This window comes from Lampetra fluviatilis, chromosome 13, assembly GCF_964198595.1.
Source record: "Lampetra fluviatilis chromosome 13, kcLamFluv1.1, whole genome shotgun sequence".
In the NCBI taxonomy this organism is placed as follows: Eukaryota; Metazoa; Chordata; class Hyperoartia; order Petromyzontiformes; family Petromyzontidae; genus Lampetra; species Lampetra fluviatilis.
In genome coordinates this window covers 4,050,960-4,067,834 of record NC_136287.1, presented here as the reverse complement: position 1 = coordinate 4,067,834, position 16,875 = coordinate 4,050,960, and the positions used below count along the sequence as shown (strand labels likewise).

Below are 16,875 nucleotides of genomic sequence, written 5' to 3'. Positions count from 1 at the left end.
AAACATAAATCTATTTTATAGCAATATATTGGGGGGGACATTTTGAGAATATTTGAATATTATAATTACGTCCTTGGTATTAGCCAAGATTATTGATTGTAATTATCCAAGTTAATTTTCCCCTTCGTAGAGAAGTGGGACTCTACAATGTGGTTCTGACTCCCAGAGGCAGACTTTGTGACAATGAGCATTGAGTCCGAATGAGACCAGTCCACAGTTGTCTATTACTGCTGCTAGTAGCAGTCCGGACATCCCCAGGTATGTACAAAATGTATTTCGTTTTTTTTAAGCGAAGCATGTTTAAATTATTTCCTATATTTTTTCGTTTACGTATTTCTCAAGTACGTTGCTAATGACATCACACCTCGCTTCTCCCACACTTCAACCGATTGGCGAAGCCACCTAATGACGTCACACCGTCACAACTCCTCGCTCAATGCGGGACAGTTGAGTGATGTCATCGCAACAAACATCAATGACGTCTCCCCCGCACAGCGACAACCACCACGCACCGGTTAACACGCGCGTGACGTCACTCCCCACACGACGATGGCGAAAGGGGGCCGCGGTCTCCGCTTCATCCTATTGGCCAATCAACGGCCCCATGACGTCACGCCCCCGAACGGTGACAAGGGTGAGGGGGCGTGGCTGTCACCTATTGGCCGCCTCGGCGTGACGTCACACACACCCCCCCCGCCCCACCACCACCCGCCTGGTTCGGCTTCAGCTGACTCATCAGCTGTTAAGTCAGACGCGGGCAGCCACAGAGCGAAGAGGTGACCACGAGAAGGAGCCATGCTGTGCCGTGCCGCCTCTCCCTCCCTCAGGGCGCCCCGGGCCGCCATGCTGGTGGTGAGAGACAGAGAATTACCATGCACACCCCACCCCCCCTCTCCCTGTGTTGTGTATTGGTGGTGCTGCGTGTGCCACAGTGCCGGCCTTCATAGCTGCTCGCTAACAGCACTTGCCCCTCTAGTCTGTTGAGGATATACGGGGGCTCTTTGTATATTGCCATGGTGGTGGAGTGGTCCTCCTTACTTCTCAATGCCTGACACCAGTGTGGCTGACTTGATGACTTGGTGGGGATTCCGTTGCATGGTGGCCAATTCTAATATTGCTGCCAGCTTCCTTAACGCTTTGCACGCTGCTGCATCCACACTGCCCGCTTCACCGCTGTCTCTTTCCATGCTTCTCCCAATAGCTGCGTTTTTTGCTGTCTGCTCCATCCCAGGCTGATTCGCCACCGATTCATTTCTGGCGTTCCGAACTTGCCCTCACGTTTGCTGCCCTTGGCGAATTTCCTTGTCTTTGTCTTTGTTGAACGTCGCCAACTGGGGAGACGAAGGCGGCCGGGAGTGGTTACCGGCATTAATAGGTATAGCTCGCTAACAGCACTCGCTACAAAACGTCTTGTCGAGGCTTTTATCATTTGTTTGTAAACGAATTACGAGCGCGGTTGGTTATCCTGCGTGCACGGCTTTGGCGCGGCGCGTGGGTCGGGGTCGCCTTGGTTTGCAAGTGATTAACGTTGAGCCCGATGGTGTCGGGGTGAGCACGAGTTCAGCCAAAAGCCCCGCGTCTGCCGAGCTGACGGCGATTCGTACGGCATCCACTGCTGCCAGCAGCGGTGTCGTGTCGGGGTGGAGCGCGCGGGTTGCAAATGAAAGCGCCGTGGTTGATTTTGGGCATCAACACCTGCAATTTGTGGGATTTCACATCCTAGTCGAAGTCGAGTCGTCCCCAACAACACCCACGTCGATCTTACCACGGTATCTCTCTCCCACTTCAGCAAAAATGTTCGTGCTGTGGTTTTCCCAACTGATGATGATTGGTCTTCTTGGTTCTTTCGTTAAAGTCACGTTGAAGGGAAATAATAAAATAATAAACATTTAACATAATAAAATACAATTCTCACGACGTTGCGGCCACAACGCAAGCAGCCGTCCTCAGGTGAAGAACAGCCCTGTTATTATGTTTTATTTGTATTATTTTATTATTTGCCATCTACGTGACTTTACCGAAAGAACCAAGAAGATGAATCCCTGCAGTCACGAAAGCTTGAAATCGAAATTTGATGACGATTGCTTGTGTTGCGGTCGAAACGTCGTGATTTAATTTATTTTATTTTATACCTACGTGACTTTACCGAAAGAACCAAAGAGTAACACCCACGTCCACCATCGGCATCATCTTCGCAGGTCGGTGAAGTGCGAATCACCTGGGTGGGCTGCAGGTTTCACTCAACCGGTCCCTGCTATATAATAAGAACGTGGAATGTTCACCGCTAGTTGATGAACAAACCCTCCCCATAATTGAATCTCGCCCAATGCTTGTTTGAACATTTTGGTCTTCATAGTCCTGTCAGTATGGCTGTAGCCGGCTGGGCAACCGCAGTTTCGTCGACTTTGAATAACGCAGACATAAAGAGAAACACATGGATCAGGGAACACATACAAATTTGTGCTTGTCCCCAACTACTAATGCAGCATCACCAAGTAATTGGTATATATGGTAACGGTACTTGCATTTGTATGGCAATTAACTGCTTTGGCATCTTGCATCACATTTTTTCTTAATTATTTGAATGGAACTGTTACAAAATGTTAGTGGGTTTGGACAGGACACGTTGCGAGGAGAAATCGTGACCGGGAGTGAAAACGAAGGAAGGAATGGCAACCAAATGAGGAGATGCGTCTTCGGGGACGTGTCCACTGCTGAGATGAAGCTATGAGATCAGCTCCCGTTAAAAAAACTATATGGATTTTTCGATTTAAAGCTTTCGTGACTGCAGGGATTCATCTTCTTGGTTCTTTCGGTAAAGTCACGTAGAAGGGAAATACTAAAATAATAAAAATAAAACATAATAAAATAAAATTCTCACGACGTTTCGGCCACAACACAAGCAGCCGTCCTCAGGTGAAGACAGAGCTGTCTGAAGCGCTGTCTTTCTGACAGACCTGTTCTTCACCTGAGGACGGCTGCTTGTGTTGTGGCCGAAACGTCGTGAGAATTTTATTTTATTATGTTTTATTTTTATTCTTTTATTATTCCCTTCTACGTGACTTTACCGAAAGAACCAAGAAGAAAAACTAGATGGAGTTGACGATGCATCGCTCGACCATGAGAGATCGGTCACAGCTTGAGGAGGCCTTCATCAAGCAGTGGATTGATCATGGCTGATGACCGTAGACCAACTTATTTTTCGTTGTGCACATTTGTACACCTGTTGCACACTCGAGATACCAGCGCTGGTCATAACAGCCCAGTGACCTTCACACTTAACAAGGAGGTAACTCCACGCCTTGCTGCCCTCACAACCAGGTCACTGGAACCCTGGGGCCGCTACTGGATATCATAAACACGCTGTATTAATATAGGGGAATCAAAACGTGTTTGCTTTCATTGTATGTTTGTATTGATGTAAAGTTTTCGTGACTGCAGGGATTCATATTCTTGGTTCTTTCGGTAAAGTCACGTAGAAGGGAAACAATAAAATAATACAAATATAAAACAATAAATTCTCACGACGTTTCGATTGCAACACAAGCAATCATCATCAGGTGTGAAAACCACGGCAATAATTTGTTTTTAATTGTATTGCTTCCCTTCTATGTGACTTTACTTAAAGAGCCAAGAATATGTATGTTTGTACTTTTACGGGAACTGCACATTTAGCGATGAAACTGATAGCTGCAGGACTTTGTAAATTGTGACAATTTCATTATCATGTGTAATACTAGTAAACATTATATCAGGCTTAGCCTACAGCACACTCCTTGGGAGGTAAATTACTTGGTTCACTGATGAGAGAGATCATATATTGCCAAGTGTTTTGCACAAGACTTCAGTGAAGCACTTTAGAATTTTAGGCTGTCCCTGCCCTGTAAGTGAAACCTTTCAACCTTCAAGCCATAATTTTCATGGGCCCAACATCAAGATCAGTGTGCTTAAAGTTTTCATCATAATGTGTAGACTACAAACTATAATGGTGAACTATGTATAGATACCCCACTTAAAGAATATGGAGACATAGAGAAACATTGTATTTCTAAGCCTCTACATGTCTGTCACCAATCTCAACACACTTATTACATATTTTAATTTTCTCCTCTGTAAGATACGGAGCCATAAAAATTACACAATAGGCAATCACCCGTTGAGAAGACTGTCAAGAGGGTGATTAGAAATCAGTAGAGTATCTAAAACTGGATCACCCTCTAAAGTTTGTCCCTATGATTCCCAATGCAGAGCTGTCACGCTGAGTGTATGAAGTGCCAGGCGTGCTTCCTTGCAGGGTAATGGAAATACGGGGGCATTTGAGGTCGGAGTATTGGCCAGTGCTGTGGTCTAGCGAGATGGCTGCAGTGTCAGACAGTCCCATGCCTATCCCTGTACGTGAGAAGTGTCGTGTCACTTATGGCTGGAAGATTACCGCTAAACTCATGAATATGCATGCTGTAAAGCCACCTCACACTGCTTTCTTGTGAGAATATTAACTAGGTTTAGTAACACCGACCATATAACCATACAGTAGTATGTTCATGAATCACAATTGAACTCGCATGAATTGTTTGAAAATGACCTAAATGTTCATCCACCTTAGTTGATCGAAAGGTCGTGAGTGGTGGGTTAAAGTGTGGTTATGCTCCCGCTTCGTTCTATACACACTGGCAGCGTGGAAAAGTAGGCCAAATACCCTTTCGAGAAGTTTCTCTAGATCTTCCTTTTAGTGGAGGCCTTTCTGAAAGCAGTGGGCTGAGCAGGCAATTGGAGGGCTGCACCTTTATGTTACCTTTACCGGATACAAACATCTTACATTATTTAGCTTTTAACGTGACGTTCTTGACTTGCATTCTATTGCATATTTGGAATTAATGTTTGATGGACAAGAAACATGAAAACTGCTTTATGACCTCGTTAAAAAAAGTGCCCATTTTTCATTGCTTTATGCAACCAAATACTCCCCAAAAAATGTAGGCCAGAGGACAAAGAATGTCACCTAAAATGCAAGCTCTGTACGAATGTTTAGCGTTAACGCAATCACCGTTTAAATTCCGTTGGTGGGTAAACACACAGAGTGCGTGACAAGGAAATCTCTCAATGCTGTTCAAAGGCACCTTCACTGGGGGAACAGTTTCTTTCCAACAGGCAAACCAGGGGGAGGGGAGATCTCGCGGTGGTGTTGTGACGTGATGTTGAACTCCCCCATCCTGCAGTGTGTGAATATATCAATGTGCCATAACGAAAATGTTCTGGATATTTTTGGCGCAGAATCAATGGCTGCAAAGAAGCTACACGTCTGGGTCTGCGCTGAACGTGAGTGGCCATTCTGGGTTACAAACAGGGGCAATACGTACACATAACGGTGGGGGAATTTCATTCTGGTGATGCCTTGCTGTAAGTCTGTCAAGACATTTCACCTGCAAAATATGAGGCTGTTGCGCACCCCAACTCATTGTCATGAACATGAACATTTCCAGCCACCACACATGTATTCGGAGTGAAGTTATTGCATAGTGATTGGCACGCTGCGCTGCGAACCCTCGCTCCCTGAGTTCAATTCCCGAGCACGGCTAACATCAATGTCGAGTGGTATCTGAGAACTTGCGTTGGGCACTCCACCTTTACACACCCACGCTGACCAGCATGGTAAAGTATGGTCAAACGACCCCCATAACCAGTGTGGTATGGGGAGGCCTTGAGACTACTGTAGTCATGTATCGTGCATACATGTTCTAATTCCAAGTGCGTACTTGTTTATATTTTTAGTTGAGTTTGGTGCCCCCAATGTTATGAGTTCCAGCCACTCTAGTGATATATTGAGTGGCTACCCAGTAACTGGCGTCCATGTGTGTATATATATCCATATTTTATATTTGTGCAGGAGGTGGTCATCGTCAGTGCCGTACGTACACCGGTCGGCTCATTCCGGAGTTCCCTGTCCTCGATCACTGCCCCCAAACTGGGTTCCATCGCGATCCAAGCTGCCGTGCAGAAATCTGGTACGTTTTGTGTTTGTGTGTGTGGAGCTCTGTGCCTGGGAGGTGTGTGCAGGGTAGTCTTTGGCTGATGGCCGATAGTGTTCCAGGAACATTATGATGATTATGGGGGACTGGTGGCTGTGTGGGTTGTGTGTGTGATGGGGAGCGGTAAGTGTACTGCTTAGCGCGCTGCGCTACACTACGAACCCGGTGATATGAGTTTGATTCCTGCTCACGGTCAACATCAGTGACGATTATCTGAACCGGTCCTGGGCCTCCACTAGGTTGACTTAGCCTCAAATGAGTACCTGTGGTGCGCAAAAATATTGCCACTGGGGAGACAAAGGCGGCCAGGCGTGGTGCTGACCAGCCACCCCCTCGTGTGCCGTGCCAGCCTTCATAGGTGTTGATCGGTAACAGCACTTGCCCCAACAGTCTGTTAAAGCTATATGGGGGATCTTTGTCTTTGTGGTGGGTGTGAGAAGGTAAAGTATCATGTCAGCATGTTATTTTAGGTGCGTTTATTTCCCTTTTGTACTGCAAAAACAAAAACCAGACTAAACAGGAGTCAAAGTATAAAATGTGCTTAGAGGGCGATTCATTTTCATAATATACATGTGCAGATCTGCTCACTGATAAGAGACTGGTGAACATTTAATGAATGATATATTTAATTGAGCACATAAACTATAGGAAAAACATGTACGTTAAATCTAGCAAAAACAACCTTCATAAATGCAAAGATACTTATAAGTTTCCATATTGACAAGCCTTCACAAATTCTTCATCGAGCAGCTGTTAGAGATGCTGTAATGCATTTGCAAGAGCCTTATTTTGGTTGTCAATCCAAGTTCCTTCGATATGTAATAATTTTCCATGGTTAAATTACAAGAAAAATATACTTTTTCCACCAAAATATATTTTTGTCAACACAAGGGCGTCTATTGTAAAATAATCTTCATGAGCAACTCAGCTGGTGAAATAAAGTAGTTTTTTTACCTTGATTCACTTTAAATTTTTCTTTTTTGTTGCTCACAAAAATGTTGTGCCATGCTGCAATGCATTTGTTTATTTTACGGCACCCCTTGCCCGTTCCTATATTTAGTTTCAGATCAAGTGAGAGCCAAATGAAATGTAAAAAAAAAAAATCTAATTTGCAAGGCAGGCTCAGGGTGCAAACTATAGTAGAGTGGGGAAGGAAGGATGAAAGGCAAAAAAGTAAACTACTGTGGCTTCTGCTGCATAGCTCTATGAAATTTTCTGGTCATGCAACGTGTTGATTCGCTCCACATGCTGGGAGATTCTTCAAGAATTGAGGAACTGAAGAAGCTCCCAGCACATCATGATGTCAGACATCATGCCAAACAACACCCAGTACAACCCGAGAACATATCATAGAGATGAAGGCAAATGTTTTTATCCTGCAGTATGGCGGTTGATTCAATGTGGGTGTGTGTGTGGGAAGCGGTGGTATGGCGGTTAGTGCCCTGTGCTACGAACCCGGCCACCCGAGTTCGATTCCCGCTCACGGCCAACACCAGTGACGATTATTTGAACCAGTCTTGGGCTTCCGTTAGGTCGAGTCAGCCTTAAATGAGTACCTGGTGTAATGTGTAAACATTGCCACTGGGGAGACAAAGGCGGTCAGGCGTGGTGCTGGATACTCGCCCCCTCGTGTACCGTGCCGACCTTCATAGGTGCTCGCTAACATCACGTGCTCCAACAGTCTGTTGAAAGCTAATATGGGGGATCTTTGTCTTTTGATGAACCATAGCTGAGAGGGTTGATAAACGTGTTTATAGATTTGATCATATATCCCACTGGGATATTTGCACAGGGTTGGTGTACGGTGATTTTTCTGCAATATTTAGCTGTCTTTTCTTGGATTTTCTGTTTGCACATATTCACTTTAAGATGTTTTCTTGTTCATGTTTTTGCTTTTTGTTTGTTGCGGTTGCACCCGATTCAAGAGCCGAATGGGTCACAGGGCTATACCTAATAAATGAACTTTGAACTTTGAAACATTTGTACTTCCGAAGCAATATCGTTTAACTTTGTGTGACCGCCCCACATGCAGGCATTCGCCCGGAGGACGTGCAGGAGGTGTACATGGGGAACGTGCTGCAGGGCGGAGAGGGGCAGGCGCCAGCCAGGCAGGCACTCATCGCAGCAGGCGAGCCAATCGCAGCCTTGCAGGGTTGCCACCCACACATAATAAGCTTCCACAACTCCTCTGTTTTATCAGACGGGTCTCCTCAGCACTGTTTTGGCTGCGGCTTCGACATTCTCCCAAACACATATTTGTTAGGATGCAGTAAGTTCCCCCAGGTTGCGGAAGACCCAACTTATGGAAATCCGACCTTACGGAAATGCTCCAATAAATCGTGTTAAGACAAATTCAATATGCAGACATTGTTGCGTTAGTTACGTAAGCGCAAACAGTGCAGCGCGGTGAGGTTGAGGATGCAGACCGTGGAGCAAGGCGTAGGCCCCGCCTTACGCCTTACTCCACCAAAACGCCACCTTCACCAAACCCGAGCTTCACTAGGATATGGTAAATTGATTTTTTTTGTAGCCTTATGTATTTATTTTCCTTTTGTAGTGTTACATAATTTTTTCTATGCTTAGAACTCTATTTTTCCCATGTTTATATTGCTCGTTTTCTTAACTTTAGGTGTATTTCATGAGTTATTTACTGTATGTGCTTTATCTAACACCAATACAATTTCACGTACGGTCTCAACCAACAGCAATTGGATAAGGTCCAGGCCTAGCCTAATGCACTGTAAAAGAACATTCGGAAGTGACTGCTTTCTGTTAACAATTAATAATAAAATGTTTCGTGGTATTCATAAACAATTGGATACAGTCTATGTTCCATTAGTTTAATTATGGGTAGTGTTAGGGTAGATATTCGATTAAATGAAAGAATCATAGGAAGTGCAGAGCATATGTACAGCAATACGCTAAAGGCAGCGATAGAAAACGGTTGACAGCGCGATACAGTACTGAGAGAAAACGAACCTAGTAATCGGATAGGGGAGGCACAACTGTTTCCGGCTATGGGGTTTTATCTTGATTTTGGGGGAGAATTGTTCAGTTTCCGAAATAAGGAAAATTTGGGTTACGGATCGTTCTTGGGAGCCTAACCCTTCCGTAACCCGGGGACTGCCTGCATATGACTTTCAGGATTTGCAATTATAGGGCTTTTAAATTCCTCACCATCTAATCTCAACTGCCCTGCTGCGTTACGGCAATCTATCAAAGGTGGTCGTCCACTGGCAACCACCTCGAGGTGGCACAAGGTGCGTGCAGCACCAGTCTGCAAATGCGCACCAGTCTGCCAGTAGGGGGCGATGTTGCTATGTAAAGTAACAACCGATTCATACGTGACCGGTGTCCAAATTTTTTCTTAAATTCAAAGGCGGCAACACCCACTTCCCTCTTTCCTGTGACCAAGCGACATTCAACTGTAGCTACAAAACTAAAGTTCTGCACATGCAACAACCAACAATTTTATTTCGCAGAGTTGGCTATCAGATAGATTCAGTGAAAACCAAATTAAATCATTTTTCCCCCTGTCATTTATGACCGGGCTGGGCTCATCAACTCGCTCTACACTTGGGAATCTGATTTAATCACAGGTAAATGAAACCTGGATTATTACGCAGCATCTCATCAGTAGTGGCTCATAATCCTGAGTCATCTGGCCACCTGTTGTTTTTTTATAAATAAAAAAATTGTCAGCCAATGAGAAATTTGATGACGTTATCCACTGCTGGTAGATTTTCTTAATTATGACAATGTATGGTTTTTATACCAGTTTATACAATTGTATCTCACAGTTGCTGAGCAACAACAGGCAAGTTGTAAGGCAGCCAGGTGATGAGCTGGTGCCAACAATTGCCCAATTTCTGCAGTCCTATATTTATTAAGATGTTTTCAGCCACTTAATGATTGTTTATACATTCTTAAAATAGGTTTTGTAGCGGTGATGTTTGATTAGAATGTTAATTTAGTGAGCTACTTGTAAACAAACCACGTGAGCTTTAATGACCCTATGCTGGATTTATAAAGATATATTAAGTAATGCAAACCGTTTGCACATTTTCAGGTTTGCCAATCTCAACTCCTGCCACAACCATCAACAAAGTGTGCGCTTCAGGGATGAAGGCGATCATGATGGCGTCACAGAGCCTCATGTGTGGCCACCAGGTCAGAGGGAGGGGATTACGATGGTGTTTTCAGTATTCACAATGTGTGCGTTGTACGCAAGTGCTGTGGTGTGCTTTGTTGATCACATTGTGCATGTGGATCTGTGTACATGCACACGTGGGGAGCGAGCGGTTGGGTAGCAGCTAGCACGCTGCGCTACGAACCCGGCGACCTAGGTTCAATTCCCGCTCACGGCCAACACAAGTGATGATTATCTGAACCGGTCCTGGGCCTCCTGGAAGTCGACTCAGCCCCAAATGAGTACCTAGTGCAGTGTGTAAACATCGTCACTAGGGAGACGAAGGTGGCCGGGCGTGGTGTTGCCCACCCACCCCCTTATGTGCCGTGCTGGCCTTCATAGCTGCTCACTAACAGCACTTGCCCCAACAGTCTGTTAAGACTATACGTGGGATCTTTGTCTTTGTACATGCACACCGAAGTTTGATTCCTGGTCACAGCCAACGTCGGGGACAAGTGGCATCAGGACTTGTCCTGGACCTCTCCTATGTTGACTGAGCCTTAAATGAGTGCTATGTGCAGTGTATAAACATGGGGTGATAAATTTGGCCATGCATGTTTCTGGCCATATCACCCCTTGATGCGCCACTCCAGCCTCTAAATAGGTGATCAGAGCTCACAGAGCTTCCTCCAACAGTCCGTATGGCTACAGAGGGGAGCTTTGTCTGTTCGCGTGCGTGCAGGAGGTGATGGTTGCGGGCGGTATGGAGAGCATGTCCAACGTCCCCTTCATCATGCGGCGTGAAGATCCGCCGTACGGCCGCGTCTCCCTGGAAGATTTAATTGTTCACGATGGACTAACGGACGTCTACAACAAGATCCACATGGTGGGCACCAGCTTAAACCAATTGCATTCGCAACTTGGCTTTCATACACATTCCTGAAACACAGCTTGACTTTCTCGCTTAATAACTATTGTGCTTTGTCAGCCTCTGACCAAATCACCCAGAGTTGGCAAGAATAATGCTTACAATATAAACTTGTAACGCGCGCGGTTTTCACTCGATCTCGAAGAGAGAGAAGCGACTCAGATCGCGAGGAACCACAGACAAGCGGGAAAGGCAGCGACGCGGTGACCTGGCACAAAATCCCCCCCTCCAAGCTCGGTGGTCCTCTATATATTAAGTTATTATCAGCCAATTAACGAGTGTTTAACTGCGTGAGGAAACCGGAGGACCTGGAGAATACATGTTGCATGTGAGAAGGAAACCCGCTATCCCATACAGATGGAACAGGTGAAGTCAACATTTCCTGTGATCCACCACCCCTCGCCTCCGCAGTTGCTAGATTATGAGTTTCGCATGCCGTTTTTAACACGTACGTTTTCACAACCGCATGCGATTCAAGGGCTGCACGTCGAGCATTTCTGCTTTCAAGCTTTCGCCACGTGCTACTTTGAGAGAAGAAATGCCTGACACGCAGCCCAACCTGGAAAACCGCGCTCGGTTTCTCACATGTCCTTTGAGAAAGCGATGAATAAATCTTGATGGTTGACACTGGCCAACTTGGACCACGTGGCAGGCTTTAAAAAAATGTGTACTATGGTCCCTGTGCCCATTCTCCATGTGTTCACCACCCTCTCAAACTGCAGGGCAACTGTGCAGAGAACACCGCACGCAAGTTCGGGCTGTCACGTGAGGCTCAGGACCAGTACGCCATCTCCTCGTACCAGCGCAGCCAAAAGGCTTGGGAGTCTGGCAAGCTGGTCAAGGAGGTGGTGCCTGTCACCATCACCAAGAAAGGTCTGGGTCTTGGCATATTTTTAATCTGTTTGTTTTATTTATCCAAATTTTATCTCAACTGTGCTGTCTTTGTTAAGTCATGAGACAAACAATCCATTCGTAATTCTCACAGAACACTGCTCTGCGAGAGTTAGGAATGGATTGTTTGTATTGCAGGACAAACTCCAGAACCTCTTCTGAGGACCATTTGAGGTGACCCCCAGTCCACACAGTAGGGGGCAATATTTACCCAACTGCCCTGCGAAAGAGAGTATTCTTTGTCACGTGACAGCCAAACTAATGATTTTACTTCTCACTGCTGGAATGTAGCCAGTTGGCTGCCAATTAAACGTGATTTGTTTTACATGCTGCCATTGATGGCCAGGCCGAGACCATCAAGCCAGTTACCCTTGAGGATCTCGGTAGTGCCAAGCTCAGCACTCCTATCTTTGAGCCGCCCGCCCATCTCAGCTCATCATTGTTAAACGGACGTACTCTTCTTCACAAGTCCCAGGATGCCTGCCTAGGCTAGCATTTGTTACCGAGAGTCAAACGGTTGTGCTTTTGTGTGTGATCGTGGTTGTTGTTTGGCATAAACCTGTAATGAATATTGGATGTCTTTTAGCTATTGAGTTGCTTTGGATTCGATAGGAACAAAGTTTAATTGTTTAACTTTATTTACCCCTGGCACAGGCAAACCGGACGTGGTGGTATCGGAGGATGAAGAGTTCCGTCGTGTGGATTTCAGCAAAGTTCCCAAGTTGAAGACTGTGTTCCAGAAGGAAAATGGTAAATATTTAAATGCATTGTTTCAAGCCTGACTCTTTGAAAGATTTGCTGTAACAGTGTAATGGGAAATGTGACGTTTCCCCTAAACATGAGCACATTTATTGCAATGTAGTACCCCACAGAACTGAAATGCAGCTGTTGGGTAGAGAGCGGAAGTGCTGACATCGACTATAAATACAGTAACATGCATGAGAAATGCTATCCTGTGCATCAGCTGATGGCTCGGTTGGATTCAAAACAAGGAACTAAGATGTCTAAAAAACAATGTATATATTGCATACAGAAGGAAAAAATGTTTTTGCATTCTGCAGCATGGTTTGTTGAACACAGTATGGATGACAGGAAATTGCCAGTCCTTGACATTGGGATTATGTATCAAGCCGTGAAGTTCATGAGAGCAGTCTGTAAAATGTATCGGCCGATCTTAACAGTCAACAGAGGTCTCATTCAGAAATTCACCATCGAGATATTGGCTCCAGACAACAGGAGAGACCAGGCCAAAAGATTACGAGATTGACCAACTTGTTGTTTCTCTCCAGATTGTTGCTGCAAGGACTGAAACTTGGGCGTCAGGCCCAACTGTTAGAACCTTACCCCCTCAACAGCCTTGCCATAAAAATCCCTAAAGTCCGGGGCATTGATTCCCTGCGCATCCACGCGTCCGCGCGGTTGATGAATCGCCGTGGGTCTTCGCTCTCTGCAGGCACAGTGACCGCGGCCAACGCGAGCACCCTCAACGACGGGGCAGCCGCTCTGGTTCTCATGACGGCGCAGGCGGCCAAACGGCTGGGCGTCACACCCCTCGCACGCGTGGCCGGTACCGCCTGCCCACTGCACGACGACTTGTTTACACTGCATCCATCCCCTTACGCGCTCCTTACTTGAAGCAGTACACGCACAGCAGAGGTCGCAAACGGGTTTTGATTCCTTACCCCTCGTACCCGTACCCGGCCGCACCAGGGTCGCAAACGGGTACCCGTACCCGTACGCTACCCGTACCCTACCTGAAATGAGTGACAAACGGTTACTCACCGGTGACTCACGGCCTACCCGTACCCGGCCGCACCAGGGTCGCGTACGGGTAGCCGGGTATCGGGTAGGGTACGGGTATCGGATACCCGGTCGCGACCTCTGACGCACAGGCCTTTTGGCGGTCCACTGCCAAATGAGGGCGGTGTCCTGACATCATGTGGGTTGTGGAGGTTATTTGACCATACTCTCCCTGACGTAGTCTCACTGAATGTCGTAAAGGACATTTGTTTTCTTTCATGTTGTATTTCCTTGAACTTTTGAAAACATTTACAGATAATTACGGTAAATTCTGTTTAGGCTTTGGAGATGCTGCGGTGGATCCCATTGACTTCCCAATTGCTCCTGCCTATGCTGTGCCCAAGGTGAGAACTCTCAAGCCATGGTAGTTATATATTTGTGACTACAATATACAACATAGACTGTGCATCACATGATGCCATGGAGATCATATTTCATCATGTTGGTCAGTACGGGTTGTTGAATGCGGAAAGCATAAAAGTGCTGCTCAATACATAACCCCAAAGGTTAAATCGACCTCTTGAGCATGGGATTGCTCATGGGAGCACGACCCAGGCTTAGCTTCTGAGATGTGACAAAATCAGTCCCATATCAGATAATTTTGTCACAGATGCCTTATTAAAAACTATGCAAATGAAGTATGTAGCGTGTGGTTTGGGCTGCGCTGGCATTTCACGTGTGACGTTTTCCCTCCCACAGGCGCTGGAACACAGCGGTATCAAGAAAGAAAACATCGCCATGTGGGAGATAAACGAGGCCTTCAGTGTGGTTGTCCTGGCAAACATCAAGATTCTGGAAATTGACCCAGCGCGTGTCAACATCAACGGAGGTGCTGTCGCTTTGGGTCACCCCATTGGGTAAGCCACTGTGGGAGCCGCTGCATAGCACGTGTCTTGGATGCGGTGGACTGCCATCTTGGCATATCGATTAAATAATAAGGCAGGTGAGAGAGCAGGTTGGATTGCTTTGCAAAAATGAACTTAACGATGAAAAATACTGAGTGTAGTACTTAAAGAAGCTTGCTTAAAGAAGCTCATATGGGTCTCTAATATATATTAAAGTTTTAGGGGCTCATGGTGACTGAGCTGACACCATCAACTCATTGCACTTGACAATCCAATACAATCACAGGTGGCTTTAACCAGGATTCGAACCCACAATCTCAGTGGTGTCAGCTCAGTGCAATGACATCCAAGTCACCCTGCCACTGCCAAGCAATTTCTCTTCTTTGCAGTTTTTTCCCCAACGTTACCCCCATAATGTTATCGGCATCATGTCTTTTAAACACTGTTACAGGATGTCAGGGGCTCGGATCGTTGGCCACATGGTGCATGCTCTGAAGGCAGGGGAGTACGGCATGGCTACGATCTGCAATGGCGGTGGCGGTGCATCGGCCCTGCTCATTGAGAAGCTGTGAGCTACCTGGGCCCCTACAGCGGCACCTTCCCCACAGATGATGGTCACGTAGTTGATGACGGGCGTCCGAGTGAGCACGTGCATTACTGTTGTAGGATAGAGTTCAACCTCGAAGGTGTCATTTCAGCCAACGGTAAAACAAATGAGTCAACGTTTGTCTAAATTCTACGATTTTTGCACACTCGTCCTAGTAATCGTGTCGCGAAGATGCTGTGTTTTTGGAGAGTCTTACACGCTATTCATTTGGGTTAGCTTGCCCTCTTTAACGGAATCGGTACATGCACTCCAAATAACATTACGAAGGAAGAATCGGAAGCTCATACGGCAATCCCTCGCCAACCGCGGAGGTTAATTTTCCTGGAAAAGGCCGTGGTAAACAAATCTGCGGTTGGTAAAATACAAGGCCTATGGCAAATAGGGGGTTAGGGGAACCACGGCCGTGGTCAGACTCGTCATAGCTTAACTAACTTGCCTGTTTGTGAACTAAACATGAATAAAATACAGTGCATTACACATCAACATAATAAAATATAAATAAACATTAAATTAACTTCATATAACTTTAATGTTGAGGGTAGAAGTCCATTATTATGACAATGAGATTATGGGGTTATACAGATAATAAACTGTGTACATGAATTCCGCAGTTGGTGAGGGATTGCTATGCTCTATACAAGTTTCCCGGCTCGCACTCCTAATATATCACAGCACACATACGTATGTCGCCTTTACATTTCTTGGAACAGACCAGTATATAGCCTTTACATTTCTTAACATGTCAGGAGTTTCCCAAGCATATAGCACTTTTCATAAGGATGACCAACCCAGTTTCATTGTCCTGTAGCCCTCTGAGGTCGAGGATAATTCTAGATCAGCTTCTGCAATAATATAAGCCGACTTAGACATGGACACGCTTTAACAATCTAATTCATTGCGATGTTCAAGTCTTGTATAGCCCAGTCTCACTCCCAAGGTCATGTGTAGTTTAACACGTAGGCTTTTACAACCAATATTATTCATAATAAACGTTTTTGGGTTAAATCGAGTTATTTATAATTGTCACAACCCTCCACCACCCGACACGGCCAATAATGTGTAGCTTCGTTGTTAAACCTCTTGTTGAATGCATCCCTGCGGTATTGATGAGCTTCTCAACAAGCTGACCAATGTGGTGTGGCCGTTATGCGCCAGGGGATTGGCGTGATGGAGGTCTGCTTGGGTACATCTACAGAATTCAGCCTCAGAAGGAACTAGACCCAACTATTGTCATTTATCCTCGAGACCTGCGTTGAAGAGATCCTTGGCAATTTATTGTCAAGTGGGACAGGCATAGTAATTTTTATTGGCAAACATTTCTTCGTGTTACATTTCTTAGTCTAAGTGTTATTGTGGATGTCCTCGCCTTCCCACTTTCCCTTGTTTCAAGCAATGCAAATAGAGATGAGAGGAAGTGTTTGGAAGCATTAAACGTGGGCTAGGGACGACACAGTGTGGAATAGACTCAAATGTTGTGCAAATTAAGCTAAATGGTTGTACAGAAATAAAAACAATTGAGTTCTAACGGTTTACTTGTTGTGCCTTCTGTGGGTTTGGCCAGTGTCACCCTTGATTGTCATGTGTTTACTGTCATTGCATATTATGTTTAATAATTCATTGGTTGAAAAAAGATTATTTCTTTAATATTC

The 16,875-nt window shown here is 45.6% G+C and overlaps 1 protein-coding gene across 1 annotated transcript; it reads left to right on the top strand.

Moving 5' to 3' along the window:
* Window positions 1-693: 693 nt before the first annotated feature.
* ACAT1 (acetyl-CoA acetyltransferase 1) lies at window positions 694-16,742 on the top strand. Its single transcript, XM_078862075.1, has 12 exons — window positions 694-852; window positions 5,272-5,316; window positions 5,885-6,002; window positions 8,059-8,154; window positions 10,096-10,196; window positions 10,898-11,041; window positions 11,806-11,956; window positions 12,629-12,724; window positions 13,428-13,541; window positions 14,054-14,118; window positions 14,474-14,631; window positions 15,071-16,742. The coding sequence occupies exons 1-12, from the start codon at window positions 796-798 to the stop codon at window positions 15,189-15,191; spliced, it is 1,266 nt and encodes a 421-aa protein (XP_078718201.1). The 5' UTR covers window positions 694-795; the 3' UTR covers window positions 15,192-16,742.
* Window positions 16,743-16,875: the final 133 nt, after the last annotated feature.

Bases quoted from the DNA above. Each gene is read 5' to 3' on its own strand.
- ACAT1 (XM_078862075.1), top strand. From the start codon at position 796: ATGCTGTGCCGTGCCGCCTCTCCCTCCCTCAGGGCGCCCCGGGCCGCC. The intron at 853-5,271 runs GTGAGAGACAGA...TTTTTGGCGCAG, and splicing joins CCCGGGCCGCCATGCTGGTG to AATCAATGGCTGCAAAGAAG. The intron at 14,119-14,473 runs GTGAGAACTCTC...TCCCTCCCACAG, and splicing joins CTGCCTATGCTGTGCCCAAG to GCGCTGGAACACAGCGGTAT.